This window comes from Salvelinus sp. IW2-2015, linkage group LG4q.2, assembly GCF_002910315.2.
Source record: "Salvelinus sp. IW2-2015 linkage group LG4q.2, ASM291031v2, whole genome shotgun sequence".
In the NCBI taxonomy this organism is placed as follows: Eukaryota; Metazoa; Chordata; class Actinopteri; order Salmoniformes; family Salmonidae; genus Salvelinus; species Salvelinus sp. IW2-2015.
The window spans coordinates 12,428,432-12,451,815 of NC_036843.1; the positions used below are offsets into that span (position 1 = coordinate 12,428,432).

The following is a 23,384-nucleotide window of genomic DNA, read 5'->3' on the forward strand; positions in this document are numbered from 1 at the left end:
GTAACAGAGTTCAATCTCAAAGAGTTATTTGAATAGCCTAAAAATGTAAAAGGTAGCCAGGGTAATAATGAGAGAAAACAAACAATATCAATAGCCTATAGAAAACATCTAATGACCAGTTTAATAAAGTTTAAGCTTATTAAGAAAGAGATGATCTATGCGGACCGGGAAAATCCCTCCACGCGAAGTTGAAAACCAAATGGCCAATAACCTATCCTCCTACTAGGTCTATCATAAAAGGTTTAAGACAAGTTAAAGTTATTTAGCTTATTCCCCAAATTTTCTAGCCCAAGAAGGTGTTGTCCTAAAGTTGCCACTTTCAAAAATAACAAGAATGAAAGTCTATATAGCTTAGGCTATTCTTAAATCACAGCTTTATAAGCGATAGTTTGTGCTCTAATACTATTATTGTCAGGTTTGCGTAAATGGTTGTAAAGGAGTCAGGTGCAGGAGAGCAGATATGGTGTAGCCAACGGAGCCTTTTATTTTGGCGAAACAAAAACACACGGCAAAGTGAACACGAAATAACAATAGATGTTAACGTAACCCAGCGCAACAGACTAACGTGCGCAATACATGAAACAGAATAAACAATACCGCACAAAGACATGAGGGAAACAGAGGGTTAAATACACAATACATAATGAGGGAAATGAGAACCAGGTGTGTGGGAAAACAAGACAAGACAAATGGAAAATTAAAAATGGATCGGCGATGGCTAGAAGACCGTCGACGTCGACCGCCGAGCACCGCCCGAACAAGGAGGTAAAAATGATTTATTTATTTATTATTTTACAATTATTTTATGAGGCAAATAAATCCATTATTATTCAGTTTTGAACGTGGTAGACTGCCTCTATCCAGCCCATGATGTTAACCTAACTCACTACGATAACATGCTGACCACACTGCTCCTGTTATTCACTGCTCGCATTACTCATGTTATTCAATCATTGCGTGTGCGTAGCCAGGCGCAAAAATTGAACTTGGTTCTATTTGTGACGCTTAACGTGCTGCAAGTCCTGCCTTTCCTATCTCCTCATTGGTTTTTAGGACCATATCCCACGTGGGTGATTGAAAGATGAACTGAGGTCGACACTCCAATCCAGTTGGTAGTGGTAATGCACCTTCAAGTTGGTTGCCAACCTCCATATAAAGTTCAAAGAAGAAGCCTGAAGTAGGAGAGATCACTAGAAACGAACTCGGTTTACCATTTTATCTGTGGATTAATTGTCATAGTAGAAGACCTTTGTCTTGTTTTGCACACTTTGTACAAAATAATAAAATGCAGTACTACAGGATATTTCTTAACGTAGCTCTTTATTAGCCAGCTATAACTGGCATGTTCATGTATCGCCAACCAGGATCAAACTGACCATGACCTAACCATTTGGGTGGTCTTAACCAATCATAGCACAGTATGATATGGCGGTAAAATGCATCCAATTATAATTCAGTATGTTTACACATATAAATATTACATCCCCCTTCTTCTAAAACAAAATAAAAATATTTACATATTCTAAGCGTTTCTTTTGAAAACATGCTCTGCAGTTTGAACTCAGTGTAAGTAACCATTTATATTGCATACTACACCAACTGAATCAACATAGACTCTGAAACAATGATCCAACATACTGTTACTTTTCGAACAAGGGATTCTCAGCAACTCAGCATTCACAGTAGAAATACATCTTAACATTTCAAACAAATACAATACCAAAGCATTTCAAGTGAACTTTCAATAACATGTTTACAGTCTGGAACTCTTTTAGGGCAGCGATCCGCCTACACCCTTTGACATTTCACAGGTCTAGGACAGCTCTGGGCTTGACCTCTCTTCCTGACCTTGTGTGATATGATGCTGAGCATGCTTCTGTGTCAGTCAACAGTTCTTGTGGTGTTGCAGGTAAGTATGGTGTATGTTGTGCTGTGTATGTGTTTAGTACATCACGTTCTCTTTCAGGGGAACAGTTCATCTCATCAGTGTGTTGATCTTTTGTGTTCAGTAGGTGACGACGATTGCGGCGGTACACCGCTCCTTCTGCGGTGCGGACGTGATATGAACGTTCAGTGTCAGCTGGCTGGATGACGACTGCTGGCTTCCAGAGGCCTTGCTCTTGGATTCTAACTGACTCTCCGTCGATCAGTGGTGGCAGTGGTCTAGCTGACCTGTCGTAGTATCGCTTTTGTTGTTGTTGTCTCTGTGCACGTTTTCCATGCATTTCCTTGTAGCTGACGACCTCAGGTTGCAGCTGTTGGTTGGTGCTGGGAAGGATTGAGCGAAGTCTGTGGCTCATCAACAGCTGGGCTGGTGATTTGAAGTTGTCAACTGGAGTGTTGCAGTATTCAAGGAGACTAAGGTAGGGGTCTCTCTTGTCTGCTTTTGCTTTATCCATGAGTGATTTAGCAATCTGCACAGATTTTTCAGCAAGGCCATTACTTTGAGGGTAATGCGGGCTTGTGGTGACATGTGTGAACTCCCATACTTTTGTGAAGGATTCAAACTCATTTGATTTGTAACAGGGCCCATTGTCAGATATTAAAGTCTCTACAATGCCATGCCTGGCAAAGGCTGCTTTCAGCTTGTGTATCACAGCTGCAGATGTGGTGCTGTGAAGCTTGTCGAGTTTGAAGTATCTGCTGTAGTAGTCCACTGTTACGATGTAGTCCTCGTTGTTCCAGTTAAACAGATCGGTTGCCACGACCTGCCAGGGTCGGTCTGGGATACTGTGAGGTAACATTGGCTCTTTGGTGTTTGAGGGGCGTCGTTCAAGACATATGGCGCATTTACCAACAATGTTCTCTATTTGTTTGCACATTCCGGGCCAAAACAAAATGTCCCGTGCTCTCTGTTTGTACTTTTCCATGCCCTTGTGTCCAGCATGGATCTTTGTCAAAATCTCTTCTCTGAGACTGGTAGGAATAATGATTTTCTCTCCTTTGAAAATTATTCCGTTGATCTGTGATAGTTCATCACGATGGTTCCAGAATTCTGAGACGCTCTGAGGGCATTTTCTCCTCTCCTCAGGCCATCCATCCTGTATGACTTTCCTCAGCTGTGCGAGTTGCAAGTCCTTTTCTGTTTCTGCTTGGATCTCCTTCAGTTTTGTGTCACTAACTGGTAAGTTGCTGTACACAGTGTGCACTTGCATGTCCATGCCTTCACTGAGGCTGCTGTCCTTATAGGTAAGAAACTTCCCGGAGAGTGTGTCTGCGACAGGGATGTCTTTGCCTGGACGGTGAGTGATTGTGAAGTCGTATTTTTGTAGTTGAAGGATCATTTTCTGTAGCCTTGGCGGGGCTGCGGCTAGTGGTTTCCTCATAATTGACTCAAGGGGCTTGTGGTCGGATTCCACAATGACTTGTCGTCCATATATGTACTGATGGAAACGTTTCCATCCGAACAGAATGGCGTAGAGCTCCTTTTCGATTTGAGCGTAGTTGATTTCACAGTCTGTGAGAGATTTGGAAGCGTAGCCGATGGGCTTTCCATCTTGCAGTAGCACTGCACCTAGTCCATACTTCGACGCGTCCACTTGGAGTCTGAGCTCTTTGTCGGGGTCGTAGTAGGCAAGGATTGGTCCTGGTTCTCTCGTGATCAAGTCTTTCACATTCTGGAAAGCAATGTCGTGTTGCTTGTCCCAGAGAAACTCACTGGACTGCTTTAGCAGTTGACGCAGGGGTGCATTAGCATTGGAGAGGCTGGGTGCGAACTTGGCTAAGTAGTTGACCATGCCAAGCACTGTTTCCAGCTCTGCACGGTTCTTTGGTGGCTCCATTTCTTTTATGGCTAAGATCTTCTGTGGATCTGGCTTGATTCCAGTCGCTGTAAGAAGATGTCCGAAGTAGCTGACCTCTGTAGCGCCGACTGTGCTCTTCTCGGGGTTGAGCCGGACTCCTCTCTCGCGGGACCTTTGCAGCATCGCGCGGCGGTTTCGGTCGTGCTCCTCTTTGGTTCGACCATAGACAAGGATGTCGTCCACAATTGCCACAACTCCGTCGAGGCCTTCGTACACTTCGTCAATCTTTCGCTGAAACTTGTCTTGGGCTGAGATAATCCCAAAAGGCAGGCGACGGAACCTGTAGCGTCCAAATGGTGTGTTGAATGTTGTGAGCTTAGATGACTCTTCTGTGAGCTTGATAGCCCAGTAGCCTGACCTAGCGTTCATGACACTGAAGTAGTGTGCTCCCGCTAGCTTGTGTGTGATGCCATCTATCGTCGGTAAAGGATAATGGGGGCGTTTGATAGCCTTGTTCAAGTCTCTTGGGTCGAGACATACTCGGAGCTTGCCTGTGCGTGGTTTCTCCACCACCACTAACGCRTTTACCCAGTCAGTYGGTTCTGTAACCTTGGTGACTATGTCAGATTGCTCCATGCTCTCCAACTCTTTCTTCAGACGGGCACAGAGAGCAAGGGGAATCTTTCTCGGTGGGTAGACCACAGGGATTGCGTCTGGGTCAAGGTGAATGGTACATTCTCCTGGGAATAATCCTATTCCTGTAAAAACATCAGCAAACTCCTCCAGTACATTGTCTGTCTCTACTGGTGCTGTCACTGATAAAACTAGCTTGATGAGGTCCATGTCTAAACATGCTTTAAGACCTAGCACTGCAGGTGCTCTAGTGTCAACAACATAAAAGTCCAACATCATGTCACTTTCCTTGTATTTGCATTTGAAAGTGCATGTGCCTTTTACTGGGAGCTGTTCACCACCATAACCAGTCAGTCTGCACGTGGTGGGCTGTAGCTCGCATTCAGATGTCAAGCTGTGGTACTTATTCAGAGGAATAATGTTTACTTGTGCACCAGTGTCTAGTTTGAACTTTAGCTCTGTGCCTTGTGTTCCTATCTCAATGTCAGCAAAGGCTTGCTCTGTCTCTGATGTTTGACTTTTCTGTGTCACTGAATCAATAAACAGTTCATCAGCTTTTGACTCTTTGATTGACATTTCACTGTGTGTACTGTTTTTCCACGGTAAGCTCTGCACACTTTTGCAAAGTGATTCCATTTTCCACATTTAGTACACTGTTTGCCTTTAGCTGGTTTTGAGTCTGCGTCGCTCTGTTTTGGAGTTATGTCTCTCTCTGTTCTAAAACGCGCTCTCTGTGCACCGGAGGTGTGCTTTGATGTCTGCCTGACTGCGTGCACTGCTTGTTCACGTGATGCGCTCGTGCTCCCGCGCGAAATGGTTTTCATCTGAGCCTGTGCTAGCTCGTGAGATCTGGCTATGTCGATAGCTTTGTCCAGCGTTACCTCAGACCCAACATTCAAAAGTTTCTCTCTCACTCGCGGTGAGTGTATTCCAAATACAATACGGTCCCTGACCATCTCATCCTTGTTTGCATAATCAGTCTTTCACAAGCAGACGCAGCTCTGTCACAAACTGTTCAAAAGACTCGCTAGCTCCCTGTACTTTCTCATGGAATTTGTACCTAGCGAAAATCGTATTGGTCTTCGGCACAACGTATGCTTCAAAACGATCGTAGTATGTTTTCAGTACCTTTGATTCAGCCTCGGTAAGTGTCCATGTGTTGTAAATATCTCTTCCTTTTTCACTGATCCAGAGGAGCAAGTAGCTGCATTTTCCCTCTTCTCCTCTGTCCTTCAGAGGACCCGTGAACATTAGCTCCACATGCTGTTTGAACTTACGCCATGCATCGGGTAAGTTTGTAGACTCCCAGTCCATTCGAGGTGAAGGAACTCCAGAAAAATCCATATTGTAAGACCTTTAACTCTGACACCATGTCTTGTTTTGCACACTTTGTACAAAATAATAACATGCAGTACTACAGGATATTTCTTAATGTAGCTCTTTATTAGCTAGCTATAACTGGCATGTTCACGTATCGCCAACCAGGATCAAACTGACCATGACCTAACCATTTGGGTGGTCTTAACCAATCATAGCACAGTATGATATGGCGGTAAAATGCATCCAATTATAATTCAGTATGTTTACACATATGAATATTACAACCTTGACCTCCATTTCCGGTAAAATGCATCCAATTATAATTCAGTATGTTTACACATATGAATATTACAACCTTGACCTCCATTTCAGGTAAAATAACAACTCAATGTTTATATCCCAGGACAAATTAGCTAGCAACAGCAAGCTAGCTAGCTAAATTTCCATAAATGTTTGCTTATCGACCTGTTCCCAAATTAATATAATTGGTTCAGAGTTCGTTTTGATATGTCAACTATCTGGTGTCGGGACGTTCCTTATCAGACTGTCACCGCTCCGACATGTGTGCGACACACACCTGTTCCATGCTGAACTCCTCCACCAGAAAGGAATATTATAAAAGATTTGCACTTAGCCTCGGCCCAGGTTTCAACAACATTATCTGTCGTTATGATTCGTACAGTTGTAACATTCGATTTCGTCCTATAGCCCAACGGTTTAGTCAAGTATTCTTTATTTTTTATTGGTTGGCCAATAGGGGTCAATACCATCGTATGTGATATACACTGAACAAAAATATAAACACAACATGCAACAATTTCAAAAAGTTTTACTGAGTTACAGTTAATAAATAAATAAATTCATTAGGCCCTAATTTATGGATTTCACATGCCTGGGATTACAGATATGCATCTGTTGGTCACAGAAACCTTAAAAAAGGTAGGGGCGTGGATCAGAAAACCAGTGACTATCATTTGCCTCATGCAGCACGACACATCTCATTTGCATAGAGTTGATCAGGCTGTTGATTGTGGCATGTTGTCCCACTCCTCTTCAATGGCTGTGCGAAATTGATGGATACTGGTGGGAACTGGAAAACGCTGTTGTACATGTCGATCCAGAGTATCCCAAATATGCTCAATGGGTGACATGTCTTGTGAGTATGCAGGCCATTGAAGAACTGGGACATTTTCAGCTTCCAGGAATTGTGTAGAGATCCTTGCAACATGGGGCCGTGCATTATCATGCTGAAACACGAGGTGACTGTGGCGGATGAATGGCACGACAATGGGCCTCTGGATCTTGTCACGGTATCGCTGTGCATTCAAATTGCCATTGATAAAACACAGTTGTGTTCGTTGTTCGTAGCTTATGCCTGCCCATACCATAACCCCATCGCCACCATGGGGCACTCTGTTCACAACGTTGACATCAGCAAACCGCTCACCCACACAACGCCATACATGCTGTCTGCCATCTGCCCGGTACAGTTGAAACCGGGATTAATCAGTGAAGAGCAAACTTCTCCAGCATGCCAGTGGCCATCGAAGGTGAGCATTTGCCTAGTGAAGTCGGTTACAACGCCGAACTGCAGTCAGGCCAAGACCCTGGTGAGAACAACGAGCATACAGATGAGCTTCCCTGAGATGGTTTCTTACAGTTTGTGCAGAAATTCTTCAGTTGTATAAACCCACAGTTTCATCAGCTGTCCGGGTGGCTGGTCTCAGATGATCTTACAGGTGAAGAAGCCATATGTGGATGTCCTGGGCTGGCGTGGTCTGTGGTTGTACGACCAAATTCTATAAAATGACGTTGTATGTGATATACATGACGGTTTATGGTAGAGAAATTAACATTAAATTCTCTGGCAACAGCTCTGGTAGACATTCCTGCAGTGAGTATGCCAATTGCACGTTCCCTCAAAACTTGAAACATCTGTAGCATTGTGTTACGTGACAAAACTGCACACTTTAGAGTGGCCTTTTACACATCATCTGTGTAATGATCATGCTGTTTAATCAGCTTCTTGATATGCCACACCTGTCAGGTGGATGGATTATCTGGGCAAAGGAGAAATGCTCACTAACAAGGAGGTAAACAAATTAGTGGCACAACATTTTAGAGAAATAAGCTTTTTGTGCATATGGAACATTTATGGGATCTTTTATTTCAGCTCATTAAACATGAGACCAACACATGATGCATTTATATTTTTGTTTAGTGTACAGTACCAGTCAAAAGTTTGGACACACCTACTAATTCCAGGGTTTTTCTTTATTTTTTACAATTTTCTACATTGTAGAATAGTAGTAAAGACATCAAAACTATGAAATAACACATATGGAATCATGTAGTAACCAAAAAAGGGTTAAACAAATCAAAATATTTTATATTCTTCAAAGTAGCTACCATTTGCCTTGATGACAGCTTTGCACACTCTTGCAATTCTCTCAACCAGCTTCATGAGGTAGTCACCTGGAATTCTCTACCAACAGTCTTAAAGGAGTTCCCACATATGCTGAGCACTTGTTAGCTGCTTTTCCTTCACTGCGGTCCAACTCATCCCAAACCATCTTAATTGGGTTGATGTCAGGTGATTGTGGAGGCCAGGTCATCGGATGCAGCACTCTCCTTCTTGGTCAAATAGCCCTTACACAGCCTGCACAACATTTTAGAGAAATAAGCTTTTTGTGCGTATGGAACATCTCTGGGATATTTTATTTCAGCTCATGAAACATGGGACCAACACATGATGCATTTATATTTTTGTTCAGTATATATCGTGATGATGAATTATGGGTACATAATCACTATAGGACAAAGGTTGACGTCACCGAACCCTATAGCTTACTGTTGACGCGGTTACTAAAACAGCTCCACCGTTTGATTGGTAAAATATATTTCTGTTCTGATTTCAGATTTGAATAGCAGACAAGCAGAGGAAGATTTCATATCTAACTTTTTGCCTAAGTTGTTGGGAAAGTGGTCAAAGTAGCTGATTTGTGTCAAAAATTGCATTGTTTACAGTGAATGAAATGTTGGAAGTCATGTGACTGTCTAACAATGGGGAATGCTTTAGAATGTTGAAAAAAGTTACATTTAAGTGAAGATATGGGGAAAAAATTACAAAAAGCTTAATAGGTTAAAAAGTATAAAATATATCAAAAGTATTTAAGCACACTATTCCAGACCGGTCTGTACGTTTTAAAGTTTGAATGACGTTTCTATCTTAAACGGTGTAGGAGGGATGGAGTGCTCATAATAACTAGCCAATAAGTCAGAAGTATGGCAGAGATTTAGAATGAGACGTTTGCAAGTCCCATTAATAATTTGTTCAGCATCTAATTCCCTTTTATTAGGCTTAGCGCTAGATAGCAGGCTTTGCTTTCACATTGGTACTGCACAGTAAACAATTGGTATAGGCCTATAGCCTATTTCACAGAGTGAGTCATGGGTGAGGTTCTGTCAAGCTCTCTGGTTTGTAGAGACGCTGGGGATTACTGTCCTACCCAGCCAGCATGAACACATGATGTTGAACCAAAACGTACAGTAGGTACCGTGGCACACAGCCAAACCCTGATCACTGATACAGGCCTGGATGATTTCTGCTTCTGATACTCAACACGCTGATGCAATATTCCTCACTCTTCAGATTTGTAGTCAGATTATGTTCTACATTTTTAGGTAGAGGCAGAGTGAACCAGTTTGAGCCTGACCCGGTTAGACCACTAAAGTCCTCGACACTGGCTCAAACCATGCCCCAAGCCAGCATGATCAAACATGTATCCAAACCTGTGTCTTTGCTTCAACAGCTTATTCAAACTAAAGAACATCCAACTGGTCAATTTGATAATTTATCTGTGTGTGTTTTGTGTGTGTGTGTTAAGGTGAAACTCTATGTTGGACCAAGGTGTATCATTGTCAATGCTAATATGGCTAAGATTCGCTAGCTAACCAACAACTGTAACAATGTATTTGAGAAATGATGTATGTTATCAACAAGCTAAGCCAAACTAGTCTGTTGTGCACCATAGTTGCGCACGTGTCGCTTTTGTTGCTAAACAACCAACCCGTCTATAGTGAAAGCTCAGAGAATACAAGCTATTATGCTCACCACTCTCAGTGACTGAATGAAAGGAACTGGTTATTGTTCAATGAAAATAAAGTATCCACATAGGCCCGTGTGGCTCCTTCCCGGTATATTTTATATTAGTCTTGCATTTTAATTTGGAGATTCTATTCTATTCTCCATTTTAAATCTTAAAATCACTCAGTTTCATTCACAGGTAAGGGAAAGGCAGACCAATCAACCCCATCTCTCTCCTACAATAAGCATGGCTGCAATAGAAAATGACAGCCAGTTGGAAAGGCAAGGAGGAGGAAGGGACACCATTTTCTCTCCTCGTCAGGCAATACTAATGCACACCATGATGGAGAAAAAGGCAGACGGAGGCTGTGCCTTTCTTTCCCAGTCGCTGCAAGGTGCCCTGGCAGCCGATGGATGAGACTGATGTAATTAGGATAGGTGTGGCCTGGTTGCCATGGAGACAGTCCGTCAGTGCCATCCGGATGCTCCGACAGCCTCGCACACAAAAATAGCTCAAAGTCTCCGGCATGAAAACAGCTCCCCCACAGAGCGTCACACTGGGAGGGCGATAACAATGACACACCTTGGTCCAACAGAGTTTCACCTTAACACACACACACACAAAACATATAACACACACAGACACTGAACACAGAAACACAACAGACGTCTCACAGCATGTATGTATACATTCATCATCATAATCAGCGACGTCTCACACCCACCCACCCTCTTTTTCCCCTTTGTCTCACACGGCAGACAGAGAGCGTGATCAGGGCGTGTCTGCTGTGAGACAGAGAGGGGGGGGGGGGGGTAAACAGCTAAGCCTGATCACCCAGGCCCCGACTAACACACACCTTGGATACCACCACAACCATACATGCAACATCCCCCTTTCACACACACACAACTAGAGCTTTGCACTCGCAGCATAAATAGGCTACATGTGCACCACATACATACACACAAATCAGATCACCACTCACAGCCTAGATACACACACTCCTAACACACAGACACAGAGACAGATAATCCATTCCTTACTTAGATTTACGTGTATTTTGGGTATATGTTGTGAAACTGTTAGATATTACTTGTTAGATATTGCTGCACTGTCGGAGCTAGAAGCACAAGCATTTCGCTACACTTGCAATAACATCTGCTAACCGTGTGTATGTGACCAATAAAATGTGATTTGATTTACACAATAAACACAGCAAACACATCAGTACCCTGGCCTTTCCAGCTGCTCCAGGAGCACTCCTTCTTGGTACCGTCTGCAGTGGCCTGCATGCTGATGATCAATCTCCCTGATTTTCCTTTCTCTTAGTCTTCTCCGTTTTCTTCTAGCTCTTCCTCTTCTTGTGCCACTGATTCACTCACTCATCTCACAAAGGCACGAATAGTTGGAATGATGAGATGCGGAGACGAGAGGGAGGGAGTCAAGGTTTCCAAGGTACTGCTGGCTCGCGGAAAAAACAGAATGATGCTGTGGAGCAGTGTTAGCGAGAACAGGAGGAGGAGAGGGGGGGGGGGGGKGTGKGRTCGAAATGTAAACGCCACACCACAGTCGCTACTGCGCAGCAAATCATCCATATAATGATTTAGTGCGGGGGGGGGGGTAGGCATCCCTTCACAATAAAAGTCCTCATGCTTATCCTGATTCTCAGAGCAGACTAGGTGGTGGGCTGGGGGATTGGTAGTGAAAGAGTTAACCAACATGCCCTTTGATAAAGCTCAGTCGGAAGCAGGCAGGTGCACTGTCATATTTCCTAGCCCACCCCTCATGCTTCCATTTTTGTGGCTAGATTGAAATGACAATTGAAACAAATCTGACGTCATCCTTCACAGCATTGAGACTGTGGGTAAAAGGTTTTGTGTTAAGACTGAGGACTCTATAGGCTACTGCTGGGGAAGGGACCTAGCGTAGCTAAGAAATAATCTAGCAAATAGTCAACTCCTCTGCCCTTTGTTTCTACGCTTTGTACAAAAGAATGTTTAAGCTTGCGGTCAATATGACACATACCGTAGTTATTTTCAATATGTCTCACTAATTATTGAGCAGCTTAAGTGCTTGTCTTTTTAATAATGAATAAATATACACACTGTAGCCTACAGTAATAGCCCTCAAAGGTTTACTGCTTTAAGGCTGTGGTTCAGTTTGTGCTTTAGGTCCCACCAGGACGCATTAGCAATGCAAATGACCTGACAAAGCTCTAGGGTGTTTCCATGACAGCGAAGGCTGAAAATATTTAGGATATCTCAGATTGTTCTGGCAATTCTCACAAATAAACTTCATTAGGAGGAAGGATGTTTGACATGCTTTTTACATTTGTGTCACAAACCATTTTTGAGTGGCAATTTTAGGTCCTTTTTAGACCTATACATGCCTCCTGTAAGGCCCTATGATCTGTGAACCGTACATGATACAGACAACATCTTGATGTCATTATACGCCTTATAGTGTGATCTAAAATATGGAGTATGTCTTGATTCTGAAATATAATTTTTCACATTCATTTATTCAACAATAAAAATATGAATATGAATATCTGAAAAGTACCCTTTCTGATTTTGTTAATTTTAAGACATTGTTTGGAACGATATACTCTACAAGTACATCACAAGTACATCACATTTCCAGAGTGGGCTCTCTGCTACATTGTACATTGTATGAGCACCACCAACACAGTGAATGGGAAATGGAATTCAATGGGTGATTTGCTGAATGAGTAATCGTAGAGGAGGGCTGTGACTTCATGAAAACTTAGATCACAGAGGCCTATAATAACTCATAAAATCAATCATAACATCTCTTATACATCCCACATCTCAATACCACGTAAACAACATATTTGGTCTTGCCCACATTAAGTACACTTTTTAAACCAACCAGGGATTTTTGTAAGGCAACAAAGTCAGATTGCAGCTCTAACAACACCTGGTCTACAGTTGGGGCAATGGCAATTAATTACCTATAATGTCAATTTCTATGTATAAAACGGGTCATATCATTAAAATGACCAGAGAGCCCACTCTGGAAATTTGACGTGTTTGAAGAGTATATTGCTACAAACAACATAATATTTTTTGAATGTGAAACTGAAATTTGAGACAACACTATAAGGAGTATAAGTACACCAAGATGTTGTATCATGTATGGTTCATGTACAGGTCTAAAAAGGGCCCAAAATTGACACTTTCATCATGATTAAAAAATAAATAAATTGTGATACAAATGTACAAACCATGTCAAACATTCTTCCTCCCAATTCTACTATGTGAGAATTGCCAGAACAATCTGAGATACCAAAAATATTTTCGGGCTACGATGGCATGGAATTGCCACAGTGATGCATGTAGGCGTGTAAGGAGCTGAGTGCAACACAGACAGTACCACGTCTATACAGTGTCTGTGTGCTTGGATAGAGAATAACTATATCATCAGGATTTTGAATGTTAACATTGACCCCTCTATTTCAGTGACATTGGTACAGTCTGTGCACAGACAGCCTTGTCGACATCCCCCTCACACTTTCTGCTAGCTGCAGCCTTGAGAAAGCTCTCTACCACGGCAACAGACAATGGGCACAAAATATATGAGTCTGTGCTGTGCGCCCCCTTGGACGGTGTTGCCATGGCAACTTCTGCGGAGCTGCACAGGCCGTGGTACATAATGTCTGCTCTGCTTGTCTTCACTCTCCAGCTTACACACGGACCTCTGGTATAGTCTATGGTGCCCTGCACCACCTAGTGGTGGAGGAATATCAACTTCATCAAATTGGTTGACCTGCTTTTAGAGATTCGAGAACCTTCTTCTGTGGTTGTCTGTTTGTAAACACCAGGAGAGGGGAGGGGCTTCGACTTTTCCTCAAGCACATCAGATATTTTCATTTCTCTTTATTCTCCCCATTTGAATAAGGAATGTCAGTTACATACTATAGGTGGATATTGTGCTGTGACAGCTAAGGAACCATAAGATAATAAGTGAACTGTGATATTTTTGTCACTGCATCTATCTGCACATCAAATTAATCCTCCTAAGCGTAAATTGATGTGTGTGCGCCCCAGATTTGACATCACAGGATTACATAAACCCACTATTTACAACGAGGATGAAAAAGAAGCAAACAGAAGAAAGACAACTAAGTGCCAACACAAAATGTCCGGCTTTACTCACAGAGAACTCTCTGGCTCAATGTGGTGCAAAGTGGTCTCTGGCGTGATCTGTGATGATGTCTGTCTGAATGAGTTAGGAGACAAATGGCCTGTTTGGGATGTGGGAGTGAGAGAGTCAGGGCTGTTTCAAAACAATTCTATACATATCCAATGAGAGTGAGGGATTAGTTGATATCTTTAATGATGTAGAGGCTCAGCCTCTGTTGATTGTCATCATAAAAATGCTGGCCTCAGACATGTTTTGTAACTATAGCCTACCACCAGAGGGAAGCAGATCTTGAAATCATGCAGCAGCTCAAAATCCAAGATGCTCACACCCACCACAGCACAGAGAGAACGGAACTAGCCGTCTCATAGCAACCCTTTTTATTTCCAACCTTGTCAACACAGCCGAGATAACAACACTCTGACCTTCCATGCTATCTCTTCTGATGCATCACACACTCAGGGCAGTAAAAACAGTGCATGAACAACCTACTGTTTTAGAGGGATTCCATTGTCATAGCAACAGCCTGGTAAAAGACATGCAGTTACTAGTGTTAAAAAACGGCAAACCACACAGCCACTGGATTCTCCACTGACAAACAAATGCACCGACAGATACCGTACTACCTGTTCCATAAGATGGTAGAGACATTTCTGGAATGTTGTGATGATATATAATGCAAAGGCAACACAACTGCAACAAGGAAAGATATAAAGATAACACGGCTTCAAGGAGGGATAATAGTGTAGTTAGGTAGGTTAATCACCACAGATTGTATGTTGGAATGCAGGCTATAAGAGTTAATGGGCAGCACTATTCCAAATTAAATAGGCTACAGAATACCATATAAAATTCTGTATCAACAGATGAGGACAAGTTGATGAATTACAGGACTTACCTTTCTGTTTGTCAAAGCCCTCCATAAAGACTGGCGTAGCAGGTTTGGTCAGGTCTCCCTTCCCCTCAGTGATGTGCTTGTCATCCAGGAGGGGCCTCTCAGACCTCACCTCCGGGGGCACGGCAGCCGTGGGGGGCTTGGGCTTGGTGGGGAAATCTTCTTCCATCTTCATGGGGCTCTTGCTCTTGTCATTGGATGATTTCATCATGGAGCTCGTGACAGGCTCGGCTGGAACCACCTCTGGGGCAGGGCGGGCGGGGGGAGCAGCGGTGGGGATCAGAGGTGAAGGGGTGTTGACCCCCTGTTTGGGGCCGGACCCCTCTCTCTTGGGGCTCTCCTCATTGGCAGACTCGATGAAGAGCTCACTGTCCAGTTCAGCCTCCCTCTCCTCCCTCAGGATGCTGTAGGATATGGGCCCCTTAGCGCTGGGGGGATTGTCGAAGGGGTTGCCAGTCTGGCTGAAACCTCCCTTGCTGCTGGGAGGCTGCTCAAAGGGGTTGTTGGGGTTGTTACTGGACTTGGTGCTGGGGAGGCTCTGCAGGGGAGGATCCTCAGAGACCAGCTCTATCTCAGAGTCCCCCGACTCTGCACTACTGCCATCCTGCTCCCTGGTCTTGGTGGAGCCTGGGGTTGGCTTGCTGCTGGGGACAGCCTTGAACAGTTCTTGGGACGGAGATTCTTTCTCTGCACAGAGAGAGAGAGAGAGAAAGTCAGGGAATTAGAGCATTAATAAGAAACACTGAATTAATCTTTAAAATGTTTTTGTCCTTTTATTTGTAAACCTTAAAACCTTTAAAAATTTTACCAAACTTGAAATACTGTATTTCAAATCATAGCTAAACCATAGTCCAAGACCATTGACCATGTTGATGGTGAACTCTCTAACTCACTAGAACACAGTAGGAGAGTGTGGGTGATAGCTACCTGTTGGGGATGCATTGGGGGAGGAGTTGGGGCTGTCGTCCTCTGGCTCAGAGAGTGTAACCATGGGAACGCCCTGCAGCCCCAGGCTGAGGATGTTGTCAGACACATTGGCCTGCGGGGGGGTGGGTTTGGCAGAAGCAGGGGGGTGGGACTCGGTCAGGGTGATCTTCACAGGGCTAGCGGTCTGAGGGGTGCCCAGGTTACGGTAGGAGCGGTAGTCAGACAGCTCCTCATCCTCAGAAGGCTCCTCTACGTAAGGGAAGGAGTGCGAGTCAAGCGCCGGGCCCAGGTTCTCTTCCTCTTCCTCCTCCTCAAGTTCTGCAGGGCTCTTATCCATGTAGCCTCCCAGGGAGTCCAAGCTAGACAGCCCAGTGTTTACTAGGTTATGCAGGGGCCCCTGGCTCTGGTGCTGGTTGTGGACATCATCACCATGGCTGATATCCATGTAGTTGTAGGCCTCGGTCTTCGACTCGGAGCCCTCCAGCAGGGACTTGGGCATCTCATCAACCAGGTCAGTGATCGTCTTGGTGTTGGAGGAACCAAAGATGCTGTAGGAGTCGAAGGTGTCCTGGGAGGAGGGGCCAGAGGAGAGCTTCAGATCATCAGACAGGTAAGATGCATCCTGGCCTGAGGGATGGCTCTGATTGGACAGGAGCGAGGTGTACAGGTCACCATCATCACTCATGGGCTTCCGGAAAAGGTCAGACAAGGCGTCACCTAGAAGGAGAGGATGGACAGTGGATTTAATCACAGATCTCAATTGGATAAGGCAAACTTAAACATATGGAAAAGTGGATAGATGAAATAGGCAGAAGATAGCATCACAGGCAACATAACATGTCATTGATATATTTCAGTCAAAAGTGAACTGGGGCAAATATGACAATGCTGCGTTAGAGCTGAAATTCTTCAAAACACGTTCCAATCAAGTTGCAATGTTGAATTGAAAATAATAACAGGATTAGGTTACATATGTGTACTCCAGGCCTGATAGTGGAGATGTGTGGGATCGTAGGGAGAGTATGGGAATCAGCTGGGAGATCTGATGGCGGTGCAGATCAGTGATGCAGCACTAACAGAGGGCACTTGTGCTCTGAGCCATACAAAGGGGGATTGTTCAAACCCCAAAACTCATCCCGTCAGCTATAAATCCTCACTGAGGTACGGGGGATGGGTTCTATATTCAAATCAACTAAAATTGTATTTGTCACATGCACTGAATACAACAGGTGTAGACTTTACCGTGAAATGCTTACCAACAATGCAGTTCAAGAAAAAAAAAAAAAAGTAACACAATAAATTAACAATAACGAGGCTGTATACAGGGGGTACTGGTATCGAGTCAATGTGCGGGGGTACAGGTTAGTCAAGGTAATTTTACATGTAGGTAGGGTTAAAGTGACTATGCATTGATAATAAACAGCGAGTAGCAGCAGTGTAAAAACAAAGGGGGAACGGGGGTGTCAATGTAAATAGTCCGGGTGGCCATTTGATTAATTGTTCAGCAGTCTTATGGCTTGGGGGTAGAAGTTGTTAAGGAGCCTTTTGGACCTAGACTTGGCGCTCCGGTACCCCTTGCCTTGCGGTAGCAGAGAGAACAGTCTATGACTTGGGTGACTGGAGTCTTTGACAATTTTCTGGGCCTTCCTTCCTTCCTCCTTCCATTCCCATCTCTCGTTTGTATTCATAAATCTCCTCTGACAAGATGGCCGATTGTCACTGAGGCACACACACATACTACTGTACCCTATCATTTTCTGTGTGACTTTCCACCTACGGTACGGCCTGTCCAGTACGGCATGAAGGCTACCACAGTATGAGAGCATTGCAAAATGCAAAGGCATCCCAACAACAGAAATTACGAAAGAGTCATCTTTTGTTACCCTCCATGTGTCGTCTACCGGCAAAAATCCAAAGCTTTTAATGTGAAAATAAATATTTGGTTTCAGTGACCTCAGTAGAAAATATTTACAGTGGAGCCAGCCAACATTTCTGTGCAAAGTTATTGCACAGGGCATTTCCATCGAAAATTACCCATGAGCACCAACATGTGAAGTTCATAATAACACATCAAATTGCATGTCAAATGAAAGATAAGAGTCTATATTTTTGGGAAATGAAGGAATAGATACATTATTCAACCTTTTTCAATCTTAAAAATTAGGCATCAGTAAAGGCTCTGATTTCTAGATAAGCAGATGGAAAAGGGGACTTAAAAGGCATCAGAATACATCAAAACACAAGAATGCTGACAAAAAGACCCCTGCCAAGTGCCAACTAATATAGACTCATTTTGTTTTGGAGAAATTGTTTACCTTCTGTAAGTTTATGAAATATTGCCTTGTACCTTGTAATTCCGTACCCAATTGTCATACTTGAGTAAAAGTAAAGATACCTTAATAGAAAATGACTCAAGTAAAACTGAAAATACTACTTGAGTGAAAAATACTACTTGAGTGGAAGTCTAAAAGTATTTGGTTTAACATCTACTTAAGTATCAAAAGTAAATTGAATTACCTAAATTTACTTAAGTATCAAAAGTAAAATTAAAAATCATTTAAAATTCCTTATATTAAGCAAATCAGACGGCATCATTTTATAAATAAAAAAAATTACGGATAGGCAGGGGCACATTCCAACACTCAGACATCATTTACAAATGAAGCATCAGTATTCAAAATGTAACTAGTACTTTTGGGTGTCAGGGAAATGTATGGAGTAAAAAGTACATTATTTTTTAATTAGGAATGTGATGTTGGATTAGGAAGTTGTCCAAAATATAAATAGTAAAGTGAAGTACATTTTCCTCCAAAAAACTACAGAAGTAGTAATTTAAAGAATTTTTACATAAGTACTTTACACCACTGCCAAAAACTCACATATCTTTAAGAGAGTATTTAATTTCTCTCCCTCATGAGGGAGGATGATACAAGTCCACAGAAGTAACAAGTAATGATAGACCTACCAATTACAGTGATTTTACTGATTATATACATTTTGTTTATGAATTATTAAGAGATTAAAACTTGTAATTCCATTACCAAATTGGTAACGGAATTACTGAAACTGAATTGGGTCACCTGCTACTGTCCTCCCTTCTGGCATATGGTTATGTTCAGCTCATAACTATTCCTTGTCTTTGTTGTCTGCTGGTCAAACCAAGAGGGTCTGGACAACCCTTCCCTCTCTCTCGCTCTCGCTCTCCCTCTCCAGTTAATGTCACCTCTCCCAGCTCTTACTACCCATAAGAACCGACCGACACCGGACATCCATGGACGTTGAAAAGTAGTTGAAATTTTGTCAGTTTCCCTGTTCCACAGACCGACCCGACTGGACCCAATTTGAACCAATCATAGACGTACAGTATGTTTCATAAGTATGAATAGCACAGTACAGTGGGTAGAATACAGTATATTGTACTGTACTCTACCAAACTCTACTCTGCTATGCTGTTTTGTACTGCACTGTACTCTACTGTGCTGCGCTGTCCAAACTTGTGAAACATAAGAATGACATTCCTATCCATAATTATGCATCTCTGTAGTACAGATCAGGGACCCATGATGTAATTCCGTGACCTGGTGTGAATCCACTTTACTTACTGTAGTTCCATAATCAAAATAGATTTTTTCAAACTCTAGGTGCCATGCCACAGCTGATACCCCATTCTTTCTGCAGACATCTTTGAATCTTAATTGGTAGCAGATATTTAACAGTTTTTGGAAAACATGTTTGCATAATAACCTGAGGGAGATTTTACTGTAATTACATTACCAAAGTTTACATTCTTCCATTAAATTAGTTTTAGTACATTTTTCAGTGGCAATTGTGAAAAGTAGACCCTATGTATGATTCGTTAAACTTTTAAATCAATGGTTTTAGTTTGGCACACATTTTAAAGTGAAAAAAACTGAGTCAAAGCGCAATGACGTTACCGTGGCATTGCCCCACACAGCTTGCACAGACAGTGGGGCCCATTGCTGGAATGTGTGCAAAGCCTAGTTTACTCCCCCGCTAACTGTGCTGTGAGCGCCTCCCCTCGCTCCCCAGAGCTGCTCTCCACTCTTTACCTCTCACTGGGCAGCAGTACCTCTATAAATAGGCTGGATCCAGCTGCTGGGGTAGGTGAGGATGAGGAGGTGGGGGAGGGATCGGGGATTTACATAGGAACCTTCAGGCTCCCCCAGAGGATGTAGGCTGAATACCCTACGGGTCAGGATGTCCCGTCCCTCCCCATTAGGGTTACACATTTTGGAGAATATTCAGAGGTGGAAACTTCTGTGGGAATAAACTGGAATATATGGAAATTAACGGGAATATATGCAAATTATTATTAATACTTAAATGTCGATGTGTTTTGCATTGGATATATTTACCATATCATATGGAGCCAGAAAGATAAACCTTTTACCATATAATAAGTAGACATAATTGCAAATGATTAAATCCTTCCAAAATAAATAAAAACAACTATTTAGTTACGAATTGAACTTTAATTAAATTACTTGAGTCTTCACATGGAATGATTTCACTGAACAACAAAAGAAAGGGAATATTAAATGATCCATCGCATCTCCCAAAAACGTTTTCAACATACATTTGTAAAATAATAGTCCAGAAACTAAAGCTTTGGTTGTCTTCCTCTCAGGCTTCCATGTCTTCTCCCTGGACCTCCACAATGTCCACCTCTTGAACATCAGACTCTGAGGCCTCATCTTCACTGTCACTTTCCAACCTTGTTGAGGATGGCTCGTTGTCAGGCTCACCAATTTTCCAACCCCTGTATTGGTCAGCCTGTTGCGTGCTTTGGTGTGTGTTCCCAAATAAGGACCAGTTGCGCTCTGAGTCGGCTGATGTTGGTGGGATTTGGAGGATGAGGGAGGCAACCGGAGAAAGAGCCTGAGATCCACAAAGTCCCTTCCACCAGGTGGCTGATGAGATATGTTGGCACGACTGCCATTTTGCATCTCCATCCCAAAGCCCTTGCTTGGAAGTGTACTCCGCCAGACTGCCAAGAACCTTGCCTTCATCCAGGCCAAGGTGGCGAGACACGGTAGTGATGACACCATAGGCCTTGTTGATCTCTGCACCAGACAGGATGCATACTTGGGGTCCAACATGTACGCTGCGGCGTGTATGGGCTTCAGGCAGAAGTCTTCACGCTTTTTGATGAATTTCAGAACTGCAGTTTCCTCTGCTTGGAGCAACAGTGAAGTGGGCAGGGCAGTACGGATTTCTTCTCTTACATCTGCAAGCAGAGTCTGAACATCAGACAGGATGGCATTGTCTCCCTCAATTCGTGCAATGGCTACTGCTATAGGTTTTAGGAGTTTCGGGCTGCTTACCACGCTCTCCCAAAATGCATCATCCAGGAGGATCCCCTTGATGGGGCTTTCCATATTGGCAGACTGTGACACGGCCATTTCTTGGAGAGACTCCTTCCCCTCCAGGAGACTGTCAAACATGACGACAACACCACCCCAAAGGGTGTTGTTGGGCAGCTTCAATGTGGTGCTCTTATTCTTCTCACTTGGTGAGGTAGATTGCTGCTATTACTTGATGACCATTCACATACCTAACCATTTCCTTGGCTCTCTTGTAGAGTGTGTTCATTGTTTTCATTGCCATGATGTCTTTGAGGAGCAGATTCAATGCATGAGCAGCACAGCCAATGGGTGTGATGTGAGGGTAGGACTCCTCCACTTTAGACCAAGCAGCCTTCATGTTCGCAGCTTTGTCTGTCACCAGTGCAAATACTTTCTGTGGTCCAAGGTCATTGATGACTGCCTTCAGCTCATCTGCAATGTAGAGACCGGTGTGTCTGTTGTCCCTTGTGTCTGTGCTCTTGTAGAATACTGGTTGAGGGGTTAAGATGATGTAGTTAATTATTCCTTGCCCACGAACATTCGACCACCCATCAGAGATGATTGCAATACAGTCTACTTTCTCTATGATTTGCTTGACCTTTACTTGAACTCTGTTGAACTCCGCATCCAGCAAATTAGTAGATAAAGCATGTCTGGTTGGAGGGGTGTACGCTGGGCGAAGAACATTCAGAAATCTCTTCCAATACACATTTTTTATTTATTTTTATTTTACCTTTATTTAACCAGGTTGGCCAGTTGAGAACAAGTTCTCATTTACAAATGCGACCTGGCCAAGATAAAGCAAAGCAGTGCGACACAAACAACACAGAGTTACACATGGGATAAGCAAACGTACAGTCAATAACACAATAGAAAAGTATATATACAGTGTGTGCAAATGTAGTAAGATTAGGGAGGTAAGGCAATAAATAGGCCATAGTGGCGAAATATCTACAATTTAGCAATTAAACACCGGAGTGATATATGTGCAGAAGATGAATGTGCAAGTAAAGATACTGGGGTGCAAAGAAGCAAAACATAAATAACAATATGGGAATGAGGTAGTTGGGTGGGCTATTTACAGATGGGCTATGTACAGGTGCAATGATCGGTAAGCTGCTCTGACAGCTGATGCTTAAAGTTAGTGGGGGAGATATAAGACTCCAGCTTCAGTGACTTTTGCAATTCGTTCCAGTCATTGGCAGCAGAGAACTGGAAGGAAAGGCGGCCAAAGGAGGAGTTGGCTTTGGGGATGACCAGTGAAATATACCTGCTGGAGCGCGTGCTACGGGTAGGTGCTGCTATGGTGACCAGTGAGCTGAGATAAGGTGGGGCTTTACCAAGCAGACTTATAGATGACCTGGAGCCAGTGGGTTTGGCGACGAATACGAAGCGAGGGTCAGCCAACGAAAGTGTACAGGTCGCAGTGGTGGGTAGTATATGTGGCATTGGTGACAAAACGGATGGCACTGTAATAGACTACATCTAATTTTCTGAGTAGAGTGTTGGAGGTTATTTTATAAATGACATCGCCGAAGTCAAGGATCGGTAGGATAGTCAGTTTTACGAGGGTATGTTTGGCAGCATGAGTGAAGGATGCTTTGTTGTGAAATAGGAAGCCGATTCTAGATATCATTTGGATTGGAGATGCTTAATGTGAGTCTGGAAGGAGAGTTTACAGTCTAACCAGACACCTAGGTATTTGTAGTTGTCCACATATTCTAAGTCAGAACTGTCCAGAGTAGCGATGCTAGACGGGTGGGCGGATGCGGGCAGCGATCGGTTGAAGAGCATGCATTTCGTTTTACTAGCGTTTAAGAGCAGTTGGAGGCCACGGAAGGAGTGTTGTATGGCATTGAAGCTCGTCTGGAGGTTAGTTAACACAGTGTCCGATGAAGGGCCAGATGTATACAGAATGGTGTCGTCTGCGTAAAGGTGGATCAGAGAATCACCAGCAGCAAGAGCGACATCATTGATGCATACAGAGAAAAGAGTCGGCCTGAGTATTGAACCCTGTGGTACCCCCATAGAGACTGCCAGAGGTCCGGACAACAGGCCCTCCGATTTGACACACTGAACTCTATCAGAGAAGTAGTTGGTGAACCAGGCGAGGCAGTCATTTGAGAAACCAAGGCTGTTGAGTCTGCCGATAAGAATGAGGTGATTGAAAGACACGAAAGCCTTGGCCAGGTTGATGAATACAGCTGCACAGTATTGTCTCTTATCGATGGCAGTTATGATATCGTTT

General features: G+C 43.3%; 1 protein-coding gene across 3 annotated transcripts in view; it reads right to left on the reverse strand.

Moving 5' to 3' along the window:
• LOC111963331 (reticulon-1-A) overlaps positions 1-23,384 on the reverse strand; it is a 45,746-nt gene that overhangs the window by 9,374 nt on the left and 12,988 nt on the right. For 2 of the 3 annotated variants that reach the window (XM_023986692.3, XM_023986691.3), the window contains exons 2-3: positions 15,771-16,487; positions 14,847-15,530 (exon numbers count right to left, since the gene is read on the reverse strand). In XM_023986692.3, the coding sequence (XP_023842460.1) occupies positions 14,847-15,530; positions 15,771-16,487 (1,401 nt within the window). Of the gene's footprint in view, positions 1-11,015; positions 11,316-14,846; positions 15,531-15,770; positions 16,488-23,384 lie in introns of those variants that run through there. The other variant, XM_023986694.3, reaches the window with a different exon arrangement.